The sequence below is a fragment of the Felis catus genome, chromosome F2 (genome assembly GCF_018350175.1).
Source record: "Felis catus isolate Fca126 chromosome F2, F.catus_Fca126_mat1.0, whole genome shotgun sequence".
Lineage (NCBI taxonomy): Eukaryota > Metazoa > Chordata > Mammalia > Carnivora > Felidae > Felis > Felis catus.
The window spans coordinates 17,751,591-17,774,139 of record NC_058385.1 but is presented as its reverse complement, the minus strand read 5'-3'; the positions used below and the strand labels follow the sequence as shown (position 1 = coordinate 17,774,139).

At 34.9% G+C, this 22,549-nt stretch overlaps 1 protein-coding gene across 3 annotated transcripts in view; it reads left to right on the top strand.

The window, feature by feature from the left end:
- The window catches only part of ARFGEF1 (ADP ribosylation factor guanine nucleotide exchange factor 1), a 147,872-nt gene that overhangs the window by 83,532 nt on the left and 41,791 nt on the right, over nucleotides 1–22,549 (top strand). For all 3 annotated transcript variants that reach the window (XM_011291364.4, XM_019822739.3, XM_045050228.1), the window contains 10 exons: nucleotides 5,931–6,030; nucleotides 6,136–6,275; nucleotides 6,382–6,490; nucleotides 7,179–7,380; nucleotides 11,591–11,702; nucleotides 12,040–12,245; nucleotides 12,501–12,585; nucleotides 16,708–16,879; nucleotides 17,799–17,950; nucleotides 21,929–22,057. In XM_011291364.4, the coding sequence (XP_011289666.2) occupies nucleotides 5,931–6,030; nucleotides 6,136–6,275; nucleotides 6,382–6,490; nucleotides 7,179–7,380; nucleotides 11,591–11,702; nucleotides 12,040–12,245; nucleotides 12,501–12,585; nucleotides 16,708–16,879; nucleotides 17,799–17,950; nucleotides 21,929–22,057 (1,407 nt within the window). The remainder of the gene's footprint in view (nucleotides 1–5,930; nucleotides 6,031–6,135; nucleotides 6,276–6,381; nucleotides 6,491–7,178; nucleotides 7,381–11,590; nucleotides 11,703–12,039; nucleotides 12,246–12,500; nucleotides 12,586–16,707; nucleotides 16,880–17,798; nucleotides 17,951–21,928; nucleotides 22,058–22,549) is intronic.

Below are 22,549 nucleotides of genomic sequence, written 5' to 3'. Positions count from 1 at the left end.
TTCAAGGAATTTATACTGGTTGAGTGATTCTAGTTGTCTTGAGTTAATTTGGCCCTCACAATAAATTTGCCATTGTGTATATGGCATGTAATAATAAATTTGGTTATCTTAAAAGAAAGTTGCAAAATATATTTTATATATATGGTTTTAAGCCATCGAAGTCTTGGGTACTTTAAAGAGGCTATTATTAGTAAGGATTATATTTTTAAGGTTATATTTTAGGAATTTGACATTTTAATTTTTGCTTTGTATTATTTTTCTTATGTGTATATTTTATTTCTGAAGTTTTATCCCTGGGTCTTAATGGTCATGTGGTGCTAAAATATTTCCAGAGACTTGGTAGAACTAGTAAAGTAGGGAGTTTTCCAGCCATGGCTGCACATATAATGCAGGTGTATCAGTTCGTGATCTTTTGTTTTCACTTTCAAATAATTGAATATTTAAAAATGGTATTTATGTTTTACTGGACTTAATTGGTGCTTGTTTCCATTTACCAGTTGTTACTATATTGTCTCGGTTGGGACATTATACATTTTAGAAACCCTCGCTTTTATGCTAGTTAGCTTTCAACTATGTGTTTGATAGGCAGGTTGCATTTTAATCGTTACAATTTTTTAAAACTGAAGTATAGTTGGCACACAATGTTACATTTGTTTCAGGTGTACGACATAGTGATCTGACAACTCTGTACATTATGCTCTGCTCACCACAAGTGTAGCTGGCATCTGTCACCATACAATGCTATTAAAATGCCACTGACTATACTTTTCATTACCATGATTTATCTATTCCATAACTAGAAGCCTGTATCCCCCAATACCTTTTATTTATTTATAACTCTTATAAATTTTATATTTAATCCTAACTAAAGATTGATAATTTACTAGCTCACAGAACAGATACATTATCATTTTCCCAGAGATTTGAGATGGTTAAAACAATCACACTTTATTACTAATCTACAGTATCTATTAAAATTCACATAGGATATTATGGGAATAAGACCGAATAAAGCCTTGATATTTTAAGTGAAAAGTTTTTATATTGGGGCCAAATTTTGGACAGGAAATAATTTCTGGTACATATATATTGCCAAATTTTAGTTTGTCTTATATCTGTTAAAATAACAGAAGGCATTTAACTAGGTAGGAGTAGTTGCTATTTTTTGATAGTTTTTTCCCCATTATCTTCAGGAACTACAAATGAAGGAGGTTAAAAAAAACCCAACTTTTGGAACTTTTGCTTCCATACTAACCCAAAAGTCTTTCATTTGATGATGAAGCATTTGGATTGCCATTAGATTATTTTGAAAGACTGTATTCATTTACTTAGAAATTTTTGAATGCAACTTTTTAAAGTACTGTTTAGTAGACTGTGAAATATAAATTCATAGGGAACCAGGTATCACAAAAATCATTTAAATTGGGATTACTATTTTTGTAGATTAAATGCAAATTAAATGCAGATTTATTCAATATATAAAATTTTTGTAAGCACAAATTTAAAAGGAAAAACTACTAGTAAAAATTTCCTTTCTCCTCAGATGGTAGATTCTCATTACAAAATTGTTTTAATACTGTTCTGTATATTTAAAGAGATTACATGTATTTTACTCTCCATTGTCCCTTATGGGGAGATTGAGGATCAGACAAGATAAATGTAAATCTGTCTTGAAAATACTAAGCATGTTCAAATGCTTGATAAGCTGTATTCTTGTTGGAGAAAACAAAGCCAACATATGAAAACCTAAATTTGAAAAGCAGTGTTGAAATTGTTATTACATGAATATTCATTTTATGAGAATATACACTTCAGAGTTTCTGTAAAGTGATTTTTCTATGGACATTAACTTACATGTTTATATCAGAAAATCAGAAAATAGTTAATGCACAACTTTTCAAGAAAATATCTATTTGCAGACAAAGTGTTTATGATAGTATTATTCTACATACGTTACGTTATAGGTGCTCTTTAAATCTTTTTTTTTTTTAATTTGGTTTTTCTAGAGCCCCTGTTGATAAGCATGGTGTCTTAAATACAATTGAAGGCTGTTGCTTATTAGTACAGTTTGATAATCCATAGAGAGTAGCTAAAGTTTTCATTTTCCTCTTTCTCCCAATCTAGTGGTTTTATTTATTCCATAAATTGGAGACTTCCAAACTTTTTTTTATGTATTTGTTTGTTGAATATAATTGACAATATTAGTATCAGGTGTACAACATAGTGATTCAGCATTTGTGTACATTGCAGGATGGTCACTGTAATAAATCTAGTTACCATCTATTACCTTACAAAGTTAATACAAAAATTACAACTATATTCCCCATACTTGGTATTACATCCCCAAGACTTATTTTATAACTGAAAATTTATACCTCTTAATGCCCTGGACCTGTTTTGCACCTCCACATCTTCATCCCTCTGTCAGCCACCAGTCTGTTTTCTTTAGGAGTCAGGAGCTTTGTTTCCTTTTGTTTGTTTTTTTGTTTTTTGGACTCCACATGTAAGTGAAATCATGCAGTATTTGTCTTTCTCTGTCTTATTTCATTTAGCATAATACCCACAAGATTCATCCATGTTGTTGCAGATAACAAGATTTGTTTTATATGAGTAGTGTTCCATTGTACATAAATAGCCTATCTTCCTTATCCATTCATCTACCAGTAGACTTGGAGATTGTTCCTGTATCTTGTCTATTGTAAATAACGCTGCAGTAAACATAGGGATCATCTATCTTTTCAAATTAGTGTTTTCATTTCTTTGTAGAGATATCCATTAGTGGAATTGATGGATTATATTGTAGCTCTACTTTTAATCTTTTGAAGAACCTCCATACTGTTTTCAATAGTAGCTGTGCTACATTGTAAACTGTACAAGAGTTCCCTTTTCTCTACATCCTTGCCAACACTTTTTATTTCTTATCTTTTGGATAATAGATGTTCTGATAGGTTTAAGGTGGTTTCTTGTTGTGGTTTTGATTTGCATTTCCCAGGTATATACATACATTTATATATTTATATGAATATGTTTGTGTATGTATGTATTTATATATATTTAATGTTTGCTTATTTTTGAGAGAGGAAGAGAGACAAAGCATGAGTGGGAAAGGGGCAGAGAGAGAGGGAGACACAGAATCCGAAGCAGGCTTCAGGCTCTGAGTTGTCAACACAGAGCCTGATCCGCGGCTCGAACTCACTAACTGTGAGATCATGACCTGAGCTGAAGTCGGACGCTTAACCTACTGAACCACCCAGGCGCCCCTGCATTTCCCTGATTGAGCATCTTTTCATTGTGCCTGTTGGCCATCTGTATGTCTCCTTTGGAAAGATGTCTGTTTTTATCCTCTGCCCAGTTTTTAATTGGTTGGGTTTTTGTTTTGTTTTGTTTTGTTTTGTTTTGTTTTGTTTTGTTTTGTTTTGCTATTGAGTTGTGTAAGCTCTTTATATATGTTAGATATTAACCCCTTATTAAATATATGGTTTGCAAATGTCTTCTTCCATTCAGTAATAGTGGTTTCTTCACTGTGCAGAAGCTGTTTAGTTTGATATAGTCCCATTTGTTTAATTTGTTTAATGCTTTTGTTTCCCTTGCCTTTAGAATCAGATCCAAAAAGACATCACCAAGATTGATGTCAAGAAGCTTACCAACTATGTTTTCTTCTAGGAGTTTTATGGTTAAAGGTCTTACCTTTAAGTCTTTAATCATTTTAAGTTAATTTTGCATATGATGTAAGATAGTGGTTCAGTTTCATCATTTCACATACAGCTGTCCAGTTTGCCCAACACCAGTGATTGAAGGGACTGATTACTGATTCAGTCTCCTTTCTAGTAATTGGTCTATTCAGATTTTTTATTTCTTCCTGATTCAGTCTTGGAAGATTGTGTGTTTCTAGGAATTTATCCATTTCTTCTAGTTGTCCCATTTGCTGGTATATAATTGTTCATAGTAGTCTTCTGTGATCTTTTGTATCGGTGAAATCAGTTGTAACCTACTGTTTCATTTCTGATTTTATTTGAGCCCTGTCTCTTTTTTCTTGGTCAGTCTACCTGAAGGTTTGTCAATTTGTTTATCTTTTCAAAGAATCAGCTAATTGTTTATTGATCTTTTCTATTGTCTTTTTAGTCCATATTTATTATTTTTTACTCTGATCTTTACTATTTCCTTCCTTCTACTGAGTTTAGGTTCCATGTATTCTTCTTTTTCTAATTCCCTAAGGTGTAAAGTTAAGCTGTTTAATTGAGATTTCTCTGGTTTCTTGAAGTAGGCTTTAGGCTTGTATTGCTGTGATTCCCCTCTTAGAACCACTTTTGCTGCATCATACAGAATTTGGGATGTTGTATTTTTCTTTTTTCTTTAGGTAGTTATGACCCAGTTGATCAGTAATGTGTTGTTTAATCTCCACATATTTGTAGTTTTTCCATTTTTCTTCTTGTAATTTCTAATTTTAAACATTTGTGGTTGAAAAAGATGTTTGCTGTGATTTCACTCTTCTTGAATTTTTGAGACTTGTTTTGTGGTTTGACATGTGATCTGTCCTGGAGAGTGTTCCACGTGCATTTAAGAAGAATATGTATTCTGTTTTTGGATTCTGTATAAAGTTAACCCTTGAACGAAACAGGGCTAGTGACACTGACCTCCTGCATAGCAAAAAATCCACGTTAAATTTCTGACTACCCCCAAAATTACCTACTAATAGCCTACTGTTGACTGGAAGCTTTACCGATAACATAAATAGTCAATTAATATACATTTTGTATGTTCTATGTAAGTATTTATTGGCTGCCTACTTTATGCCTTGCAGTGTGGACACAGTACTCAGCAAGAAAGACCCAGTCCCTCCTTCTTAAAAAGTTATGGTCTTACAGGAAATGGTGATGACATTAAGGAAGTAATAGAAATGTATTGGATTTTGTGAAAGAAAAGCACATTTCTTTTGGGCTACCTCAGAAGCTACCTTTAGCTACCTTTGGGTACCTAATTGGCTACCTCACCCAATTAGGAGGGAGAAGATGTTAGTCACCTCAGGTTATCAGTATGAATTTCTGGAGCACATAACCTTCACAAAGGTTAATATGTGACTTCTGGTGTTTTGTTTCATTTTGTTTTGTTATCCCCTCTTAAATCATTTTTCCAAAATAAATTTGAATCTAAAAATTCTTTCTTAGCTCTTAAATCATAATTTGTTTAATTAGGTTGATTAACTCATTGTATTTGACATTATTTGGGGTAAAAAATACTGAAAAATAATTTGTTTACAGACAGTAGAGATTTCCACCATGAGAGTAATTATAATTTAAGTTTACTTATTTTGAGAGAGAGAGTGTGGATGTGTGCGTAAGCGGGGGAGAGGCAGAGAATCCCAAGCAGGCTTTACACTGTCTGTGTGGAGCCTGAGGAAGAGTTGGAACTCACAAACTGTTAGATCGTAACCAGAGCTGAAATCAAGAGTTGGAGGCTTAACAGGTGACTGGGCCACCCAGGCGCCCCAAAAGAGTAATTATAAAAAATACCATAGTGTAAGAGATTATTTTTATTGTGTGGATTAGAACATTAGGTACATTTAAATCTAGGAAAATTAAACACCTGGTACTATGATGTCTGTAAAACATAACTGATGAACAGAATATAATTTATACTCTTCGGGGGATTAAACAGTGAAGTATGAATTACATTGGTTTTATAAATGTGTTCATGAAATTATCATGCAGAGGCGCTCCACATCTTTGCAGATTTCTTTTGTAGTGGCTGTGTGATAGCAAACAAAATATTGTGAAGTGCAGTGCTCCTACTACAAGGACTACTCAAAAGGAATTGAACTCCAGAGGAGCCTGGGTCATAATCTCTGCTCTATAGCTTTGGGATATTTAGAAAGTGATCATATATATGAATTATAAACACTATTTTAAACAGAAGTTTTTCCCTAATCACAGGTATTCTTTAAAGAAATTTTCCTATACATTTTGGAAACTTCTACCAGCTCATTTGACCACAAATGGATGGTTATTCAGACATTGACAAGGATCTGTGCAGGTATTTGAAATTATCCTTCTTTATTATCTTTTCTTATTAAGAGATATTTACTATACTCCTATACTACATGCTTCTTGTTAAACGTAATATATTATATTGTTACAGATGCTCAGAGTGTAGTGGATATTTATGTAAACTATGACTGCGACTTAAATGCAGCAAATATATTTGAAAGACTAGTAAATGATCTATCAAAAATTGCTCAAGGACGGGGCAGTCAAGAACTTGGTATGAGTAATGTTCAGGTAAGAACTTTAAAAGCACTTTCAAATTCAAACTTGGCCAAGGAAGAGCTATGTGTTTTCCTTTAAAGAGCTTTTTGTTTTATTCTTTTTATGAATTATTTCGTAGGAACTGAGCCTGAGGAAAAAAGGCTTAGAATGCTTAGTGTCGATTTTGAAGTGTATGGTTGAATGGAGTAAGGATCAGTATGTGAATCCCAACTCTCAGACAACTCTTGGTAAGGTGGCATTTTGAGTTATAATTCTTTGTCATCTCAAGTATATGATACTTGCGAGAGGATAATTCTAGTTGCCATTAGACCAGTTTCGTGACCTCTTTGCTCATTTAGCTGATAAAGAAGCATTCTGTATGAGTTCAATATGAGCTTTAGAATTATATATTTCCAACTTAGTTGTCCAAACTTTTTTCTTTCTAAATCTTCCTTGAAATACTTTAAATACCACATTAAAGTGAAGAATATTTATGCAACTTAAGTAAAAGATAATTATAGAAGAAACCTATACAAGCCAAGATGTTTTAAGATTGATTTGTTCACCTATGTTTGGCATTTGCCCTTACTAGAAGAAAAACTCATGCTGCAGGTCTACCCTAGTATTACATCAGTCAGCAGTCCTTTGAGGGAAAACTATTCCTTCTGTGGCATGAGCTGAGAGCAGAAACGCAGTGGATACTTAGCACTGCAACTACAAAAAGAACTTTTAATGGTGCAAATTACACACATACTAATTGCAGTGTGTTTTAGTATCAAAGTATATTGTCTGGGATGGCACCTAATTGTTTGTTTGTATTGCATAATTATCTAAGAAGCATTAAAATATCTTGCCTTACTTGACAATTTTTTTTTAACCTTTTACATTTTTTTTTTTTGAAAGAATGATTTACTGTATCAGTCTTTCTACTTACAGGTCAGGAAAAACCCTTAGAACAAGAGACGAATGAAATCAAACACCCTGAGACAATAAACAGATACGGAAGTTTAAATTCCCTGGAGTCAACATCATCATCAGGAATAGGCAGCTACAGTACACAGATGTCTGGCACTGATAATCCAGAACAGTTTGAAGTCCTAAAGCAACAAAAAGAAATAATAGAACAAGGAATAGATTTGTGAGTGTCCAATTTTAAGGAGAAATGTTATTGAATATCCTTCTGCTAGTACAGTATCACCCTTTCCCTGGGTTTGTCTACATCTTTAGATTATTTCTGTTCCTTCTCATTATCACCTTTCATTGACTAAAACTGGGCATAGTTCTCCTACATCCAAGACTTTTGGTGGCTCCTTATTCAGCTCTCCTTGTTTATTGTCGTCTAACCCAACAGACCCTTATAGTGCACGTTAAATCAATTTTGCAGTGTATATTATATGCTGTTGATTAATATATCATCTGTGTAGTTTTGTATTGTTCAATTAGTAGCTCAATTATAAAATCCCCCATTATATTTCCTAAGCAGATGACAGGTCAAAAAATTTATAGTATGACACTTCTAATAACTAGCTAGCATTCTCCTTTATAGGTTTTATATATTCTCCAGTTGAGTTACAAATTTGCTTTCTTTTTTTTAATTTATTTTTTTTGAGAGAGAGAGAGAAAGAGAGAATGAGTGGGGGAGAGACAGAGAGAGAGAATCTCAAGCAGACTTCGTGCTGTCAGCATGGAGCCTGACATGGGGCTCAGTACCATGAACAGCAAGATCACAATCTGAGCCGAAATCAAGAGTTGGGCCCTAAACTGACTGAGCCACCCCGTCACCCCTACAAATGTGCTACTCTTGTTATTGATCCCTTGTTATCAATGTCATTTTTTTTTTAATTTTTTTTTTTCCAACGTTTATTTATTTTTGGGACAGAGAGAGACAGAGCATGAACGGGGGAGGGGCAGAGAGAGAGGGAGACACAGAATTGGAAACAGGCTCCAGGCTCTGAGCCATCAGCCCAGAGCCTGATGCTGGGCTCGAACTCACGGACCGCGAGATCGTGACCTGGCTGAAGTCGGACGCTTCACCGACTGCGCCACCCAGGCGCCCCTCAATGTCATTTTTATATGTTGATTAGGTGATAACTTCCATTTCCAACCTGGCTACTCTACCAGACCCAGATCTTGGGAAGTCTGTTTTCCCACTAAGCTTTATGGCATAAGCCTGCTCCTAGACTGTTTCCTGTCTAAGTAGTACCATGCTGCTTTTATCCCTGTAATTGCCCATCTCTTTCAAAGAGAAGCTGTGAGGAAATGAAGTTGCTGGCATTTCTCCATGAATCTAGCTACTTATAAACTGTTAAAAATTCCCGTGTACATTTACATGGTTTGCTCCTTCTACTGGAAAGCATTTCTTCCTAACTCTTGAGCAGTGCCTTTTGGTGAATGTTCAAGTTTCCATTTTTTTAATCATTAATATAAAAAAGTTGACAAAATGCATGCACATGTTTTGGTGATAAAATTATAAAATCTTGCAAAATTGCCTCAGGAAATAGCCACTAATACTTCACTCATTCCAGTTTTTCAGTCAATATTTATCAAAGTCCCATCTGTTCCTGACATTATGCAAGGTCCTAGGGAAACTTGATGAATGAAGCAGACATGGCTTCTGAGGGACTCAAGGTCTAATATGTATAATTAGACATTCATATTGAAATTCTGGTTACTCTGCAAACATACATTTGGTGTTTGGTACTGTGTGCCAAGAACCATGAAGGCACTGGGTCTTGTATTTAAGATTACAGTGTATATAATATGAGCAAAATAGTTTTTTTTTTTTTTGAATAGTACTCTGTCTAGTCTATAATAGTAGACAAAGTGCTGCCAAGGTATGGTAGCTCTGTTTGTGGTACTTGGGAGTGAGAGGTGAGAGGGAGTCGTGACAGGACTTCAGAGTGGTCTCCTTAGTCTCTACTGCTTTCAGCCCCTGGACTTGATCTCTGCTTCATACTTTTATGAGAATGCTTTCATGTCACTGTGCTCCCATTACACTTTTCCATGACTATTTGTGGCACCACTCTGTCCTGTTCCTCCTACCATTCTGACCCTTGTCATCTCAGTCTTGTTACGGCCTGTTTATCTCCTGAATACAGCTTAGCATTTCCAGAGTTCTGTCCCTCAGCTCTTTTCTTACTTTGTAATTTCTCCTAGGTGATCATGCTCTTTTTCATGACTCACTTTGTATGTGCTAGCGTGTCACCGCTCCCAACTGTTACTTTTAACATACATACCTCTACGGAAGTCCAGAATCATGTCTGTAATTACGTGTCAGACAACTCTGTTGGATACTGCTTAGCTTCTCACACTCAGTATTGTCCATCACCGAATTTATCAGTCTCCGTTCTCTCCATAATCAATTCCCTAATACATCTACCAAAAATATATTGGTAGATTGGATTGTCTAAAAGACAAACAGAAAACTACTGTTTCTGTATTTCTTATTTAGGCTAGTAACCCCAGCAGGCTACTAAATTTGTAAGCTAGAATTCTGGGAGTTACTTAGATTTTCCCCTTGGATCTAATCTGTCATTAAATTCTGTTGATTCTACTTCCTAAGTATCTGTGCTATTTATCTCTTCTCTCCATCTCCCACAATTGTTCTCTCAAGTCAAACCCTCACCATTTCTTGCCTTGACTAGTGCAGTCTTTTAATTGGCCTACCTTTCTTTGGTCTTATTTATTCTCCAGTCTTTTCTCACACTTAGCTAGAGTGATCTCTCTTGAATAAAAGTAAGCTTCTATTTCTCCCCACTTCTGCTTTTAGAGAATAAAGTCACAGTTTCTAATAATTGGATATAATACCCTTCATGATATAGATCTGCTGGACTCTAAGCTTCATCACCTGCCACTTCTTTATCTCATTTCAGCCTTCCAACAATGCAGAGCTGTTTATTCTGACGTCATGCTGTTTTATGCTTCCATGTATTAGTATGACTCCTTCCTCTCTAGGATGTTTTTTTCTTACTCTTTATGAACTGTGTAATCATTCTTCAAACCCCAGTTTCACAGTCCCCTCCCCGGGAAATATATCACAACCATCTTTGTTAGTTATTTCTCTTCTGTGCTATCTTACCTTGTGAATACATTAGTTGTTGCACTTTTACAATTTTTAAAAATCATGTTTTTTTTATTAGGGAGAGAGCTTCTAGAGGGCAGAGATTGTGCTTATCTCAGTGAAAAATGTTTGATTTTAATTTATGGTATGAATTAGGACTTGACAGGAGTCATTAGAACAGGTGAGGACATTTCGGACAAAGAGAATGGCATGTGCAGCAGCATGGAGGAAAGGGACATTTGAGGATTACTGTTCAGGTTAGCAGAGGCAGGGTTGGGGCAGCAGTCACAGAAAATGAAATGAGAGCATTGAGCTGGATCCAGATTACAGAAGGGCTTATTTTCCATGGATACAAGTTTTTGTCTTGTTCTTGGCTTAACTTTCTATGTATGAAGGGTTTTAGTCATAGTAGCTGCAGCATCAGATTGCTGTTTTGGAACGATGTCTTTGCCAGTAGCCTGAAAGATGGGTTAGAATGAGAGCAGAACCAAAGCTAGCAAGACCATTTAAGAACTATTGTAGTACCCTGGTGACAGGTGATGAGGGACCAAAGTAATTAGTGGTGCAATAAAAGTAGAGAGTAAATGATGTGGAAGCAAGGAGGTGACATTTGAACTGGATCTCTAAGCATGAACGAGAGTTCCACAGAAAATGAATGGAACAGGTAAAGGTCATGTAGAGGAAATAGGCTGCAGAAATGCATTATGCTTAGGAATTGAGAATAGGGTATTTGGGAGTAGATGGGAGAGAGGGGTTGAGATGAACTGGAGCTATGTTGAAAAAGATCTTGTGTATCAGTCTAGTCGGTTTGGACTTGCCTTTGAAAACATTGGTTATGTAGGAATTTTTTCATAAAGGAAATAATGATGTCAGATCATGGTTAAAACAGTCACCAAAATCAAGTTCTTTACTTTAAAAGCAGGAAACTTAGAATTAATCACTGGGTGTATGTGGAATGAACCAAGATTACTTGAGCATCAAGGTGAATATGTATATTAAAAACGTGAGACCTTTAGTATTTATATCCTTACTCAAATTGACATTATCTCATATAGTCTGTGAACTGGTCCATATCTTTGATAAATATGGTCTTTTGCTTGAGAATCTTGAAAGAAAAATAAAACTTTGCATAATGTAATAATTTCTGTATATTTATGTATTGATTATGTTGAATAAACTATTTTCTAGTGGTATTAGAAAATTAATTTACTGGTAGTTTAAGATCTTTTCAGGGAAATGCAAAAGATTTCCTATTTCTAATGTTTCTATTAACTTTAACATCATCTAGATTTAATAAGAAACCAAAGAGAGGAATACAGTACCTTCAAGAACAAGGGATGCTTGGCACTACATCTGAAGATATAGCCCAATTCTTACATCAAGAGGAAAGATTAGACTCAGTAAGAATACCATTTTTTTATTCTAACCTTTTCTGTAAAATTCCTTAATTACATAATGCTCTATACTGTTTTCCCTTTAAAATGCCCTATGTATATAATAAAACTTAAAAAATAACCTAGGTATTCTTATTTTTGCTTTTTAATTTTCTAAACTCAAAAGAATATCATTTTTTTAATAAACACATTTAGTGTGTTTAACTTTTTAGCTTCATATTTGAAATAGTTAACCCTGTAGACAAAACCTGTGAATCTTACAGATTTTTCTACTTTTTAAATGTCTCTGTGGCAAATGTAGCATTTCATTAGGATATCCTTTTTTTAATCTTTTGTTCTTTAGACTCAAGTGGGTGAGTTCCTGGGAGATAATGATAAATTTAACAAAGAAGTCATGTATGCATATGTGGACCAACACGACTTTTCAGGAAAGGACTTTGTTTCAGCTCTTCGTATGTTTCTGGAAGGATTCCGTCTTCCAGGGGAAGCTCAGAAAATTGATCGATTGATGGAAAAATTTGCTGCGAGATACCTAGAATGCAACCAAGGGTAAGCAAGATTCAAATTCAGGCACTTATGGGTTGCCAGCTATCACTATGCTGGGGAACATCAGGAGATTCATTGTCTCCTGCTCTCAGAGAATTTAGATTGTCTCCAATTTAGAAGTGATGGATGTTTTCGCAAAAAAAATTGTAGTATGAGCTAAAACATAAATCCTGAAAGAGAAAAGTAAGGGGGTTTGATTTATTTAAATGCAAGTGTAAAACAATAAAAGTTTACAACATGATGCATTTATTTTTTCAGACAAACCCTTTTTGCTAGTGCAGATACTGCTTATGTTTTGGCTTACTCAATTATCATGCTGACCACAGATCTTCACAGTCCACAGGTATGTGCTCCATGTAACAGATAGTACACATTAACTACATTCTTTTGAATTCAGTAAGTAATAGTTGAAATTTTAATCTTATTTAGTGAAACTCGTCACCAAATGGGAGTATTTAATGCGGTGTAGTGTACAATTTACAAATGCAGTTTCTGGTAATAATTCTAATTAGACTTTTAGACATTTGCAAAATAAGTCTATATTTGTCCCATGATTGACAGCTATATAAAGCTTAAGATAAATTTTATCGTAAGAATATGCATATATTCTGCCTATACTTATTACAACATGGAAAAACCCTGTATATAGGCATTTTTTCTTTTAAACATTTCAAACTTAACAGAGTGATTAGTATGGAATCCTGCATGTGCCTATCAACCGCTTCCAGTTACCGACTTACGGCCAGTCTTACTCAACTTTTATCCTTTCTCTCCCAGATCATTTGGAAGTAAATCCCAGGTATCATTTCATCTGTATTTATTTCAGTGTATATCTCTGAAAGACACACAGTCTATTTAAAAATAACCACAATACCATTACATCTAAAAATTAACAATAATTTTAAAGTATTAGATATCCAGGCAGTGTTCAGCCTTCCATTTGTTTCTTAAAATTTGTAGTTCCTTCTTAAATATTAAGGTACTGTCACTTGATTTCTGATATCCTTTAGCAAAAAAAAAATTTATTTTTATAAGTTTTAGGTATTTCAGGCTTAGTTTCAAAAACATGCTTTGAGTATCTTTGGGGAAAATTATCTTCATAAATTTATTTGCAAGAATTTCTTTGTACTTATGGATAGGCATCTAATGATATCTATTAGGAAGTGAAATAAACTATTACTAATCCAAGAGGTATTAGAAAAATTAAAATTTATTTAAATTTTGCAATATAGGGTGTGTGTGTGTGTGTGTGTGTGTTTGGAGATGTTTAAGGCAAGGCTTATATGGAAAATATGTATCAAATGTATGAATGGGAATTATATACAGAGTTACCTTCAACAGCTATGCATTTACCAGTGATTTACTTGATTTTATACAGACCTTTCTTAAAAAGTGATTTAATATTTTAGTCATTTAAAAATTGCCTTTGTTATATTGCTGGGAGTATAGTTAAAGCAGCTCACTTTCCGGTTTTTATTATGCAGCATACTTTTTTCCTATTACAAGGCAGTCTACAGATACTGACCTATTTGGATAACTTCATATCACAGTTTTCTGTCTGGTGTTTTGGTCCAAACCAATACACTACCTCCATTTGTTTTTAAAATGTTATATTTTTAAAGAATTTGGTTCTGTAAATGAATTTTCAGTGTTCTGTGCATCTGTGTCACATGTACATCCTTGTGTAAGGTATTTTGAGGAAATACTGAAACTTCCTTTAATGTTCTTTCATAGGACCCAGATTGTTAAAAATTTCTGAACACATATCCGCTAGGAAACATCTTGAGAACAGTGTTCTGTCTTCATGACACTCGTTTGTGTCCGTAGAGCATGTGCGTGGAGTCCTGGTCTGGCAGTAGTTAACTGCACTGTGTCAGACTGCTGCTGGCTGGCCTCGTGTCCTGATATGCAGCCTGCAGCCACAGAGCAGCTTATAAGTTTCGGTGAAGGAAACTTCAATTAGAAAACTGAACTAGGGGTGCCTGGCTGGCTCTTGGTTAAGCATCTCTGTTTCAGCTCAGTTCATGATTTCACAGTTTTGTGAAGTTGAGCCCCACGTCGAGCTCTGTGCTGGCAGCGTGGAGTTTGCTTGGGATTCTCTCTCTCCCTCTGCCCCTCCCCCACCCGCACTGTCTCCATCTCTCTCGAATAAATATATAAACTTAAAAAAAAAAATTGAACCCATAATCATGACCCCATATGATTTGATTCAGGACCACATGAACTATAACAAATGACACCATTTTTAAAGAACACAGGTGACTTTAAAGGAATTCCTTAAAACTAATTCTTCTCATTCTTAGTTGTTTTTCAAAGTTAAAATATTTAAACAAGTCATTTATGTTCCTTTTTTACCTAGAATATTTATAGTTAGACCACCTTTTATATATTGTGTGAGTCAGTGAATTTTTTAAAAATTTGAGGCATACTTAGAACACATTTAATTTTTAGTGTATATTAATCTACATTGTAATAAGGGATTTAAATTCTAAAACTAAACACAGCTTAATTTAAGTGCATGAAAACAAAAGTCAAGAGTAGGGTGTTCCATAAAAGATAAGCAGGAAAAGGAAAAGTTATGTGTTATCCTACTTCCAGAATCCCACTGTGTTCTGTTTGAGCAGTGTATTTTTATTTGGGGTACCTGAAATTAATGTATCCCCTACTCCCACTTCCACCTCCCAACCCAGATGCACAAGCATAATATACAGCTACTTCAGATTTTTTACCAAGACTTCTTTTTGTCTCTGGTACAGTACTAAAAACAACATGCCATGCTTAAGATTTCTAGGTAATGTTTCTCTTTTTTAGCCTCTTACTGACAGCACTTATATGGTCTTTTATTTTAGTAACCCTATGTCATTGTTAATTCGTATTTATCAGAACTTTAGGTGAAACTTTCCTTCATTCGTTTGTTTGTTTGTTTGTTTGTTTGTTTGTTTGTTTTTGGTGCTGACTCAGATGAGGGTTTTTTGGTTTGTTTTTTTACTGTTTATTTTTGAGAGAGAGAGAGAGAGCGTGCATGTGCGCAAGTGCACAACTGGGGGAGGGGCAGAGAGAGGAGACACAGAATCCTAAGCAGGCTCCAGGCTCTGAGTGGTCAGCACAGAGCCCGATGCTGGGCTCAAACCTACCAACTGTGAGATCATGACCTGAGCCACCCAGGTGCCCCAAGATGAGTTTTAAAGTTAGGACTTGCTTGCTTTCTATGTGTCTTATAAATTTACAGGAAGAGCCTTATCTTTAGAATGCCTTAAATTCTTCATGGGAGATGGTAGGAATATATTTAATTAAATATGTGTGTGTGTGTGTATATGTGTGTGTGTACATATATATATATTTAAATAAGTTAAAGCATGTTTTATCATGCTTCACATTACTGCATTTTGTAGGTAATAGTGTTTTTACAAATTGAAGGCCTGTAGCAACCCTGCATCAAGCAAGTCTATCAGCACCATTTTTCCAACGGCATTTGCTTATTTCATGGGTCTGTCACATTTGGTGATTCTCACAATATATCAAACTTTTCTTTATTATTACATTTGTTACAGTGATCTGTGTTTAGTGATTATGACTTGTTGAAAGCTGAGATGATTAGCATTTTTTAGCAATAAAATATTTTTGAATTTAGATATGTACATTGTTTTTGTAAGACATAATGCTTGTTAGACGATAGTATAGTGTAAGTATAACTTTTGTATGCACTAGGAAACCAAAAAATTAATTTGACTCACTTTATTGCAATATTCACTTTATTGCTGTAGTCTGGAACCAAACAAACACAGCCTGTAATTTCTCTGGGTTTTGTCCAGATAAAAACATTTTGGTTGTGCTAGTTCTCAACTTTGGTGACAGGGCTGCATCTTACAAATTACAAGCTTGTATTCCACAGATTGATGAAGGTATGCTGTAAGACATTCCTGGTCAGAGTACTCTTAACAAGACAAAATGTTCTGAGGACACTTGACCCAGATCACCTAACCTTCATTTACCACAATGAGTCAGTCAAAGAAACTGTTATCTGATTTAAATAAATTCGGCTATTACTTTGCATCCACTGTTATGTAAAATTAGCTTTTAAATCTTTACAACATATTTCTGCCCCCCCCCCAAGATTTGAATCTTTTTGATACCATGTTTTTAATACTTATCATGGTCCTTTTTTTAAAGACTCTAGCTAGAACTCTTAAACCTTGGGCAAAACCAAATAATTTCATTATTCGATTTCCCTGTTTCTTGTTACAAATTATATATGTGCACATCAGAGCAAGGTTAATTAGCATATGCCAGGATAGGTCTTCTCTACATTACCTTCATTTTTGGTGACTTCCTTTTCTCATTTAAATATGTTTCACTGAATATTTGCCCTGTCCTGTCCTGAAAGTATTTATAAATTCTCTTCTAAAAGTATTCAAATTCTTAAAATAGGAGTTTTAGGAATTTTATAATGGTTTTTCATTTCTAGGTTAAAAATAAAATGACAAAGGAACAATACATTAAGATGAATAGAGGTATCAATGACAGTAAAGACCTTCCTGAAGAGTATCTGTCAGCCATCTATAATGAGATAGCTGGAAAAAAGATATCAATGAAAGAAACAAAAGAACTAACAATCCCTACAAAATCAAGTAAACAAAGTAAGTATCCAAATCAACTGAATTCTGATTGTTCAGAGGAAAAATGTGGTTTGCTAAAAGTTTTTTTTCACTTGGTTTAGAGTAAGTCAGATACTACTCTAATGAAAAGTATTATACAGTTTGCTGATCTGATTTTATGTTTTTCCACATTCTGAATAAAGATAGCACTGACCAGTGATCAAAGAAAATGCTACATAATATTCATGATTTAGTGTGCATTTAATACATACTTGTCAATTAATGTGGTAGTAAATCTCAGCATGGATTAGGAGGTCAGTGAGACTGCTTAGGGAACCCCAACAGACAGACTTCAACTCTCAGTCTTTTCCTGCCTCCTCTACAAGCAACACAGTTCTGTCTTTTCATCTATTGTTACACATGAACAGAAACTGGAAGTAGGGGTGATTCAAGGAGATGCAGAAGGTTTAGGATTAAACTTCACATTATCTCCCTCTCTCCCACCTCTGGCTGCCACCAGTCTGCTTTCTATTTCTATGGATTTACCTACTCTGGATATTTCATATAAATGGAATCACACCTTATGTGACCTTTTGTATCTGGTTTTTTAAGACTATATCTAATTACTATTAATTGGTGGCATTTATTATTTTATAGTAAAATATCAAAGCATTTTTAAATGATTTATTATTTTTTTTTTTAATATATTTTTTTCAACGTTTATTTATTTTTGGGACAGAGAGAGACAGAGCATGAACGGGGGAGGGGCGGAGAGAGAGGGAGACACAGAATGGGAAACAGGCTCCAGGCTCTGAGCCATCAGCCCAGAGCCTGACGCGGGGCTCGAACTCCTGGACCGCGAGATCGTGACCTGGCTGAAGTCGGACGCTTAACCGACTGCGCCACCCAGGCGCCCCTAAATGATTTATTTTTTAAATGCTAATAGTGTTTGTTGTTTCAGATGTAGCCAGTGAAAAACAAAGAAGACTTCTGTATAACTTAGAAATGGAGCAGATGGCCAAGACAGCAAAAGCACTCATGGAAGCCGTGAGCCACGTTCAGGCACCTTTTACAAGTGCAACACATTTGGAGCATGTGAGGCCTATGTTTAAGGTAAGAGTTCTAATAACTTTTTTTTTTTTTAATGTGTATTTATTTTAAGAGAGACAAATGTGCGAGAGAGGCATAGAGAGAGGAGGAGAGTAGAATACCAAGCAGGCTCCTCACTGTCAGGGCAGAGCCTGATGTGGGGCTCAGTCTCACCAACCATGAGATCATGACCTGCCGAAATCAAGAATCAGATGCTTAACTGACTAAGTCACCCAGGTGCCCCAAGAGTTACTAATAACTTTTGATTGCAGTATACATTTATGTACAGTTTTTTTCAGCATGTTTTTAAGTTAAGGAAATATAGTGATCTCTAGCCCATTAGTGAGGACCTGGAAGCAAAAGCAATGTTATTTACAATACAGCAAATAAAAATTTTTTCTTAAAGAGAATGAGGAAAAGTATACACTAATGGTAATTAATAAATGTTTGATCTTAAGAAATAAGAACAGAAAAATTTCAGAGAATGATCATTAATCCTTGGCCTGGTTTTCGTTAAATAACATCTATTTAATTAAGCCTTTGGAGTTACCTAAAATTTCTTGAGCTTCTGGCCCAGGATCTCCTGTGTGGGTTCTGAGTATGCCTGGAGCACAGAGAGTAGAGTTGAGAACAAAAACAAGCATTATTTACATTTATAGGTTGATCTAGTAAGAATGATACTACTGGTTCCTTACAATTTGATTGCCTATTCCTTCTTCATTTTCCTGTCCTATATTCCTACCCTTTCTCCAAATTGCAAAGTAAGCAGTGACTAAGGATTATAGGGAAGTAGAGAGTCTAGTCAAATTTGAAAAGGGAAAAGGGGTCAAGTACATTCCAGTTTGTGAGACAGTGTGGAAAGATTGCCTGTGGAAGCTGAAGATCATAATTTGAGTTCTTTTTCGGACATTAAGGACACGTATGCATGGGCAGTAAAAGAGGACTACAAGATTTCTATGCTTTCTTTTAGCTCTCAAGTTTTATCATTCCACTCTTACTTCAAGGTGTATGGGATAACTTTATTTCTGAAACTTGATGAAGAATTAGAGGATGGGGTGCTAGGGAGGCAGTATTAAATAGTGGAGTATAAAAGATAAGTAGCCTTATCTTTGGAAATAATGTAGAAAATGATGTTAAAATATAAGAAACACTTTTTATGAAACAAATTTTATACACCAGCTTCTCGTTTTGTTTTAAATAATCTTACACTCTTCTTTTTCTTCTTAGATGTGTTTGGTTGGGGGGCAGGTAGAGAACGAAAAGAGTAGGAACCAGCCATAGTTCTATCACTCAGAGAAAACTTCTGTTAATATGTTTATACACTACTTTCTTTGAAGAGTTGTGATCATACTATGTGCAGAATTTTATAGTCTGCTGTTTCTCACATAGTATTTCCCCATATCATTAAAAATGCTTCATAAATAGCTTTTATTATCTGTGCTCTAGATTAGTTCTAGTTTATGCAAACATCTTCTAAGCTAGAATTAAGAATCTTTCCTTTCACCAACACTTCTGCTATTAACCTCTCCAGACATCCTCATTTCTTACCTTTAATATTGTAATGTCCTAACTAGTATTCTTATGTCTATTTTTGTGCTCCTCTTATCCATTTACAGAGGCCAGACTGATCATTTTAAAATACAAAATGAAATGTTGCCTTGTTAAGACCCTTCACTGACTTTGCATGATACATGATGAAATTAACACACCCACAACATCCTCTGGCTCCACCTGCCTTTCCAGCCTCATTGCTAGATTTCTTACGTCTTGCTGTGCTGCAGTCACACTAACATAACATCAAATTCTAGAATGTCCTAAATTACTTTGTCTTCAGAACATTCTTACAAGCTGTGCCTTTTATGTAGAATGCTCTTTCCTTCTTTGCCCAAGTGGTTTCCACTTTAAATGTTACCTTCTCAGAGAGTTCTGCCCTGCTCTGCCCCTTCCAAATTTGGTCCTTTTAATAATGTGCTATACTTATCCTTTATTGTATTTTTAACAGTTGGTATTTATACATTGACTTATTTTAAAATTTAATATCTATCTCTTTACTAGACTTGAGGTAAGGGACTGTTCTGTTTACTTTTCCCAATATCTTGCACAATTCCTAGCTTGTAGTAAGTGCTCAATAAACAAGCATTGACTGGGTATAGGAATGAATGAGAGGTTTCTAGGATGTGATATATTTTAAAAAAAAATTTTTTTTCAACGTTTTTTATTTATTTTGGGACAGAGAGAGACAGAGCATGAACGGGGGAGGGGCAGAGAGAGAGGGAGACACAGAATCGGAAACAGGCTCCAAGCTCCGAGCCATCAGCCCAGAGCCTGACGCGGGGCTCGAACTCCCGGACCGCGAGATCGTGACCTGGCTGAAGTCGGACGCTCAACCGACTGCGCCACCCAGGCACCCCTAGGATGTGATATATTAAGGGATATAAATATTAAGTATCTTTTTACATACTGCCAAATTGTAGTTTACAAAGGATTACACAGTTATGAATGAATAATTGCAATGTCCCCTGGATATTATTTAGGGGTAGTTTGATAGGAGAAATCATTGTCTTTAATTCCTGGTGGAGTTAAACATATTTTTCACTGGCTTTAGAACCATTTATACTTCTTGTATAAAATATTACACAGGTTTCTGAATAGATGTGCTGTTTCTTTTCTTACAATAGAATGTGTAATTTATTACTTCCATGTGGTACTTCATATTTTAAAAGTATTGCACCTCATGTGCTTCCTAAAGCATCTCTCTATAGTGGCAGTCTAGGTATTGAAGAGGACGATAGTGAGGTTCAGAGAGGCAAAGCTAGGACTAGAAATTAGGTACTACGGTTTATGTTCCTTTGTTTAGGGATTATATACTTCTAAACTTTCTGATGTTACAAACATAGCTTTGGGTAATCCTGTTTTCTTTAATAATCTTAAAAACTTTTTAGATCTTGGGGTGTCTGGGTGGCTGAGTCAGTTGAGCATCCGGCTCTTGATTTTGGCTCAGGTCATGGTCCCAGGGTCATGGGATTGAGCCCCCCATCATGCTCTGTGCTGAGTATGGAGCCTACTTGAGATTCTCTTTCTCTCTCCCTCAGCCCCTCTCCCCCACTCACATACTCTTTCTCTCACTCTCTCTAAATAAATATTTTTTTAGTTAAAAAAATTTTTTTTAAACAAAAACTTCTTAGATCTTTTGAAAATTCCAGTTGTCATGTAAATCTTTTTCATCTCTATGGTTATATAGTTTTGCTTCATTAGAACTTATTAAAAGCAACAAATATTCACATTAGACATACATGTTTTGATATTAGAATTTTCAGTAGTCCAAAGGTAGTCCTTTTTGTTTATTTTACATTACAGTTTTACTAGGTATTGAGTGTTACTAGTAAAATTTAGTGTTTGTTGGTTTTCACAGTCTATAATGAAATATTTTATTGAACTATATTTTTAAAGTATTGCCCAACTAGGAACCAGAGATATCAGTGATGTTTCAATGTAAAATATTTGACTACAAAAAAAGTAAGTCTAAATGATGTCCAGGGAGCAGGTTAAAAGAAAGAAGAGTAATGTGCTTGTTGCAAGGAGAAAATGACTGAAAGGATCTGCTTAGAAATAAACAGTCTGTGAATTGCTGCAGGTGACAAAGCTTGTAGAGAGAGAGGTTCTGAAGGTAAAGTTAAAACTAATACCATTTCTGGATATTGGCAGTTCCCATTGATGTGAATAACTTATAGATGCTGTGCTTAAAATATGTCTAAGGTCCTTCTACTGAATTTAGAGTCCTGCTGTACCACTTATTGAGGCCCAGGCAACATTGCATAGTTTTTCCCCTTTGTCCAAGAAAGCTGTCCAAAAAATATGCCCAGGAACTCATTGTGTTTTTTTCCCAGAACTTCATCAAATCATTTATTTTCTGAAGCTTTGAGAAATATTAATGTAGTCCTATCATAAAATTTAATTATCACTTGATGTTCATGATACGCCTTAAATTTTTAATTTTTCTAGTTGGCTTGGACACCTTTTCTGGCTGCGTTTAGTGTGGGTCTGCAAGATTGTGATGATACTGAAGTAGCCTCTCTTTGCCTGGAAGGTATAAGATGTGCAATCAGAATTGCATGCATTTTCAACATTCAGGTAACAAAGAATTTCGCCTTTGTAGCCAGTCTGGGAAACAAATTACTTATGTCATGACTATAGTTGCAATTATTTTTTTATGTCTGACTTACTAAAAAGTAATTTCGAGTTTATGATGGAATTTAAATGAATCGTAATGTTTAAGTTTACAAGAAGCTGTGACAGAAGGAGTAGTTCTATATTGATGTGTCTGGAATTCATCAAAATAACTTTGGTTTGCAATTTTTTTCTCTATACAATGTTAGCTATATACAAAGTTCCTAAGACTTTGAATTTCTATATGTTAATTTGAATATATTATTTAAATATGTTGCATGTTCACACTTATTGAATCATATTTTTTCATATTTTATGTTTTTATATATTTCATTTAAGCCTAAGAAAAGTGGTCTTAACAGGAACCAAGTATCTAGTACTTGTTTTTCATGAAGACAGGCCCCTCTAGTAATTTATATACTTTGTCTGATAATAAATTGTAGCCAACGCTTGCTT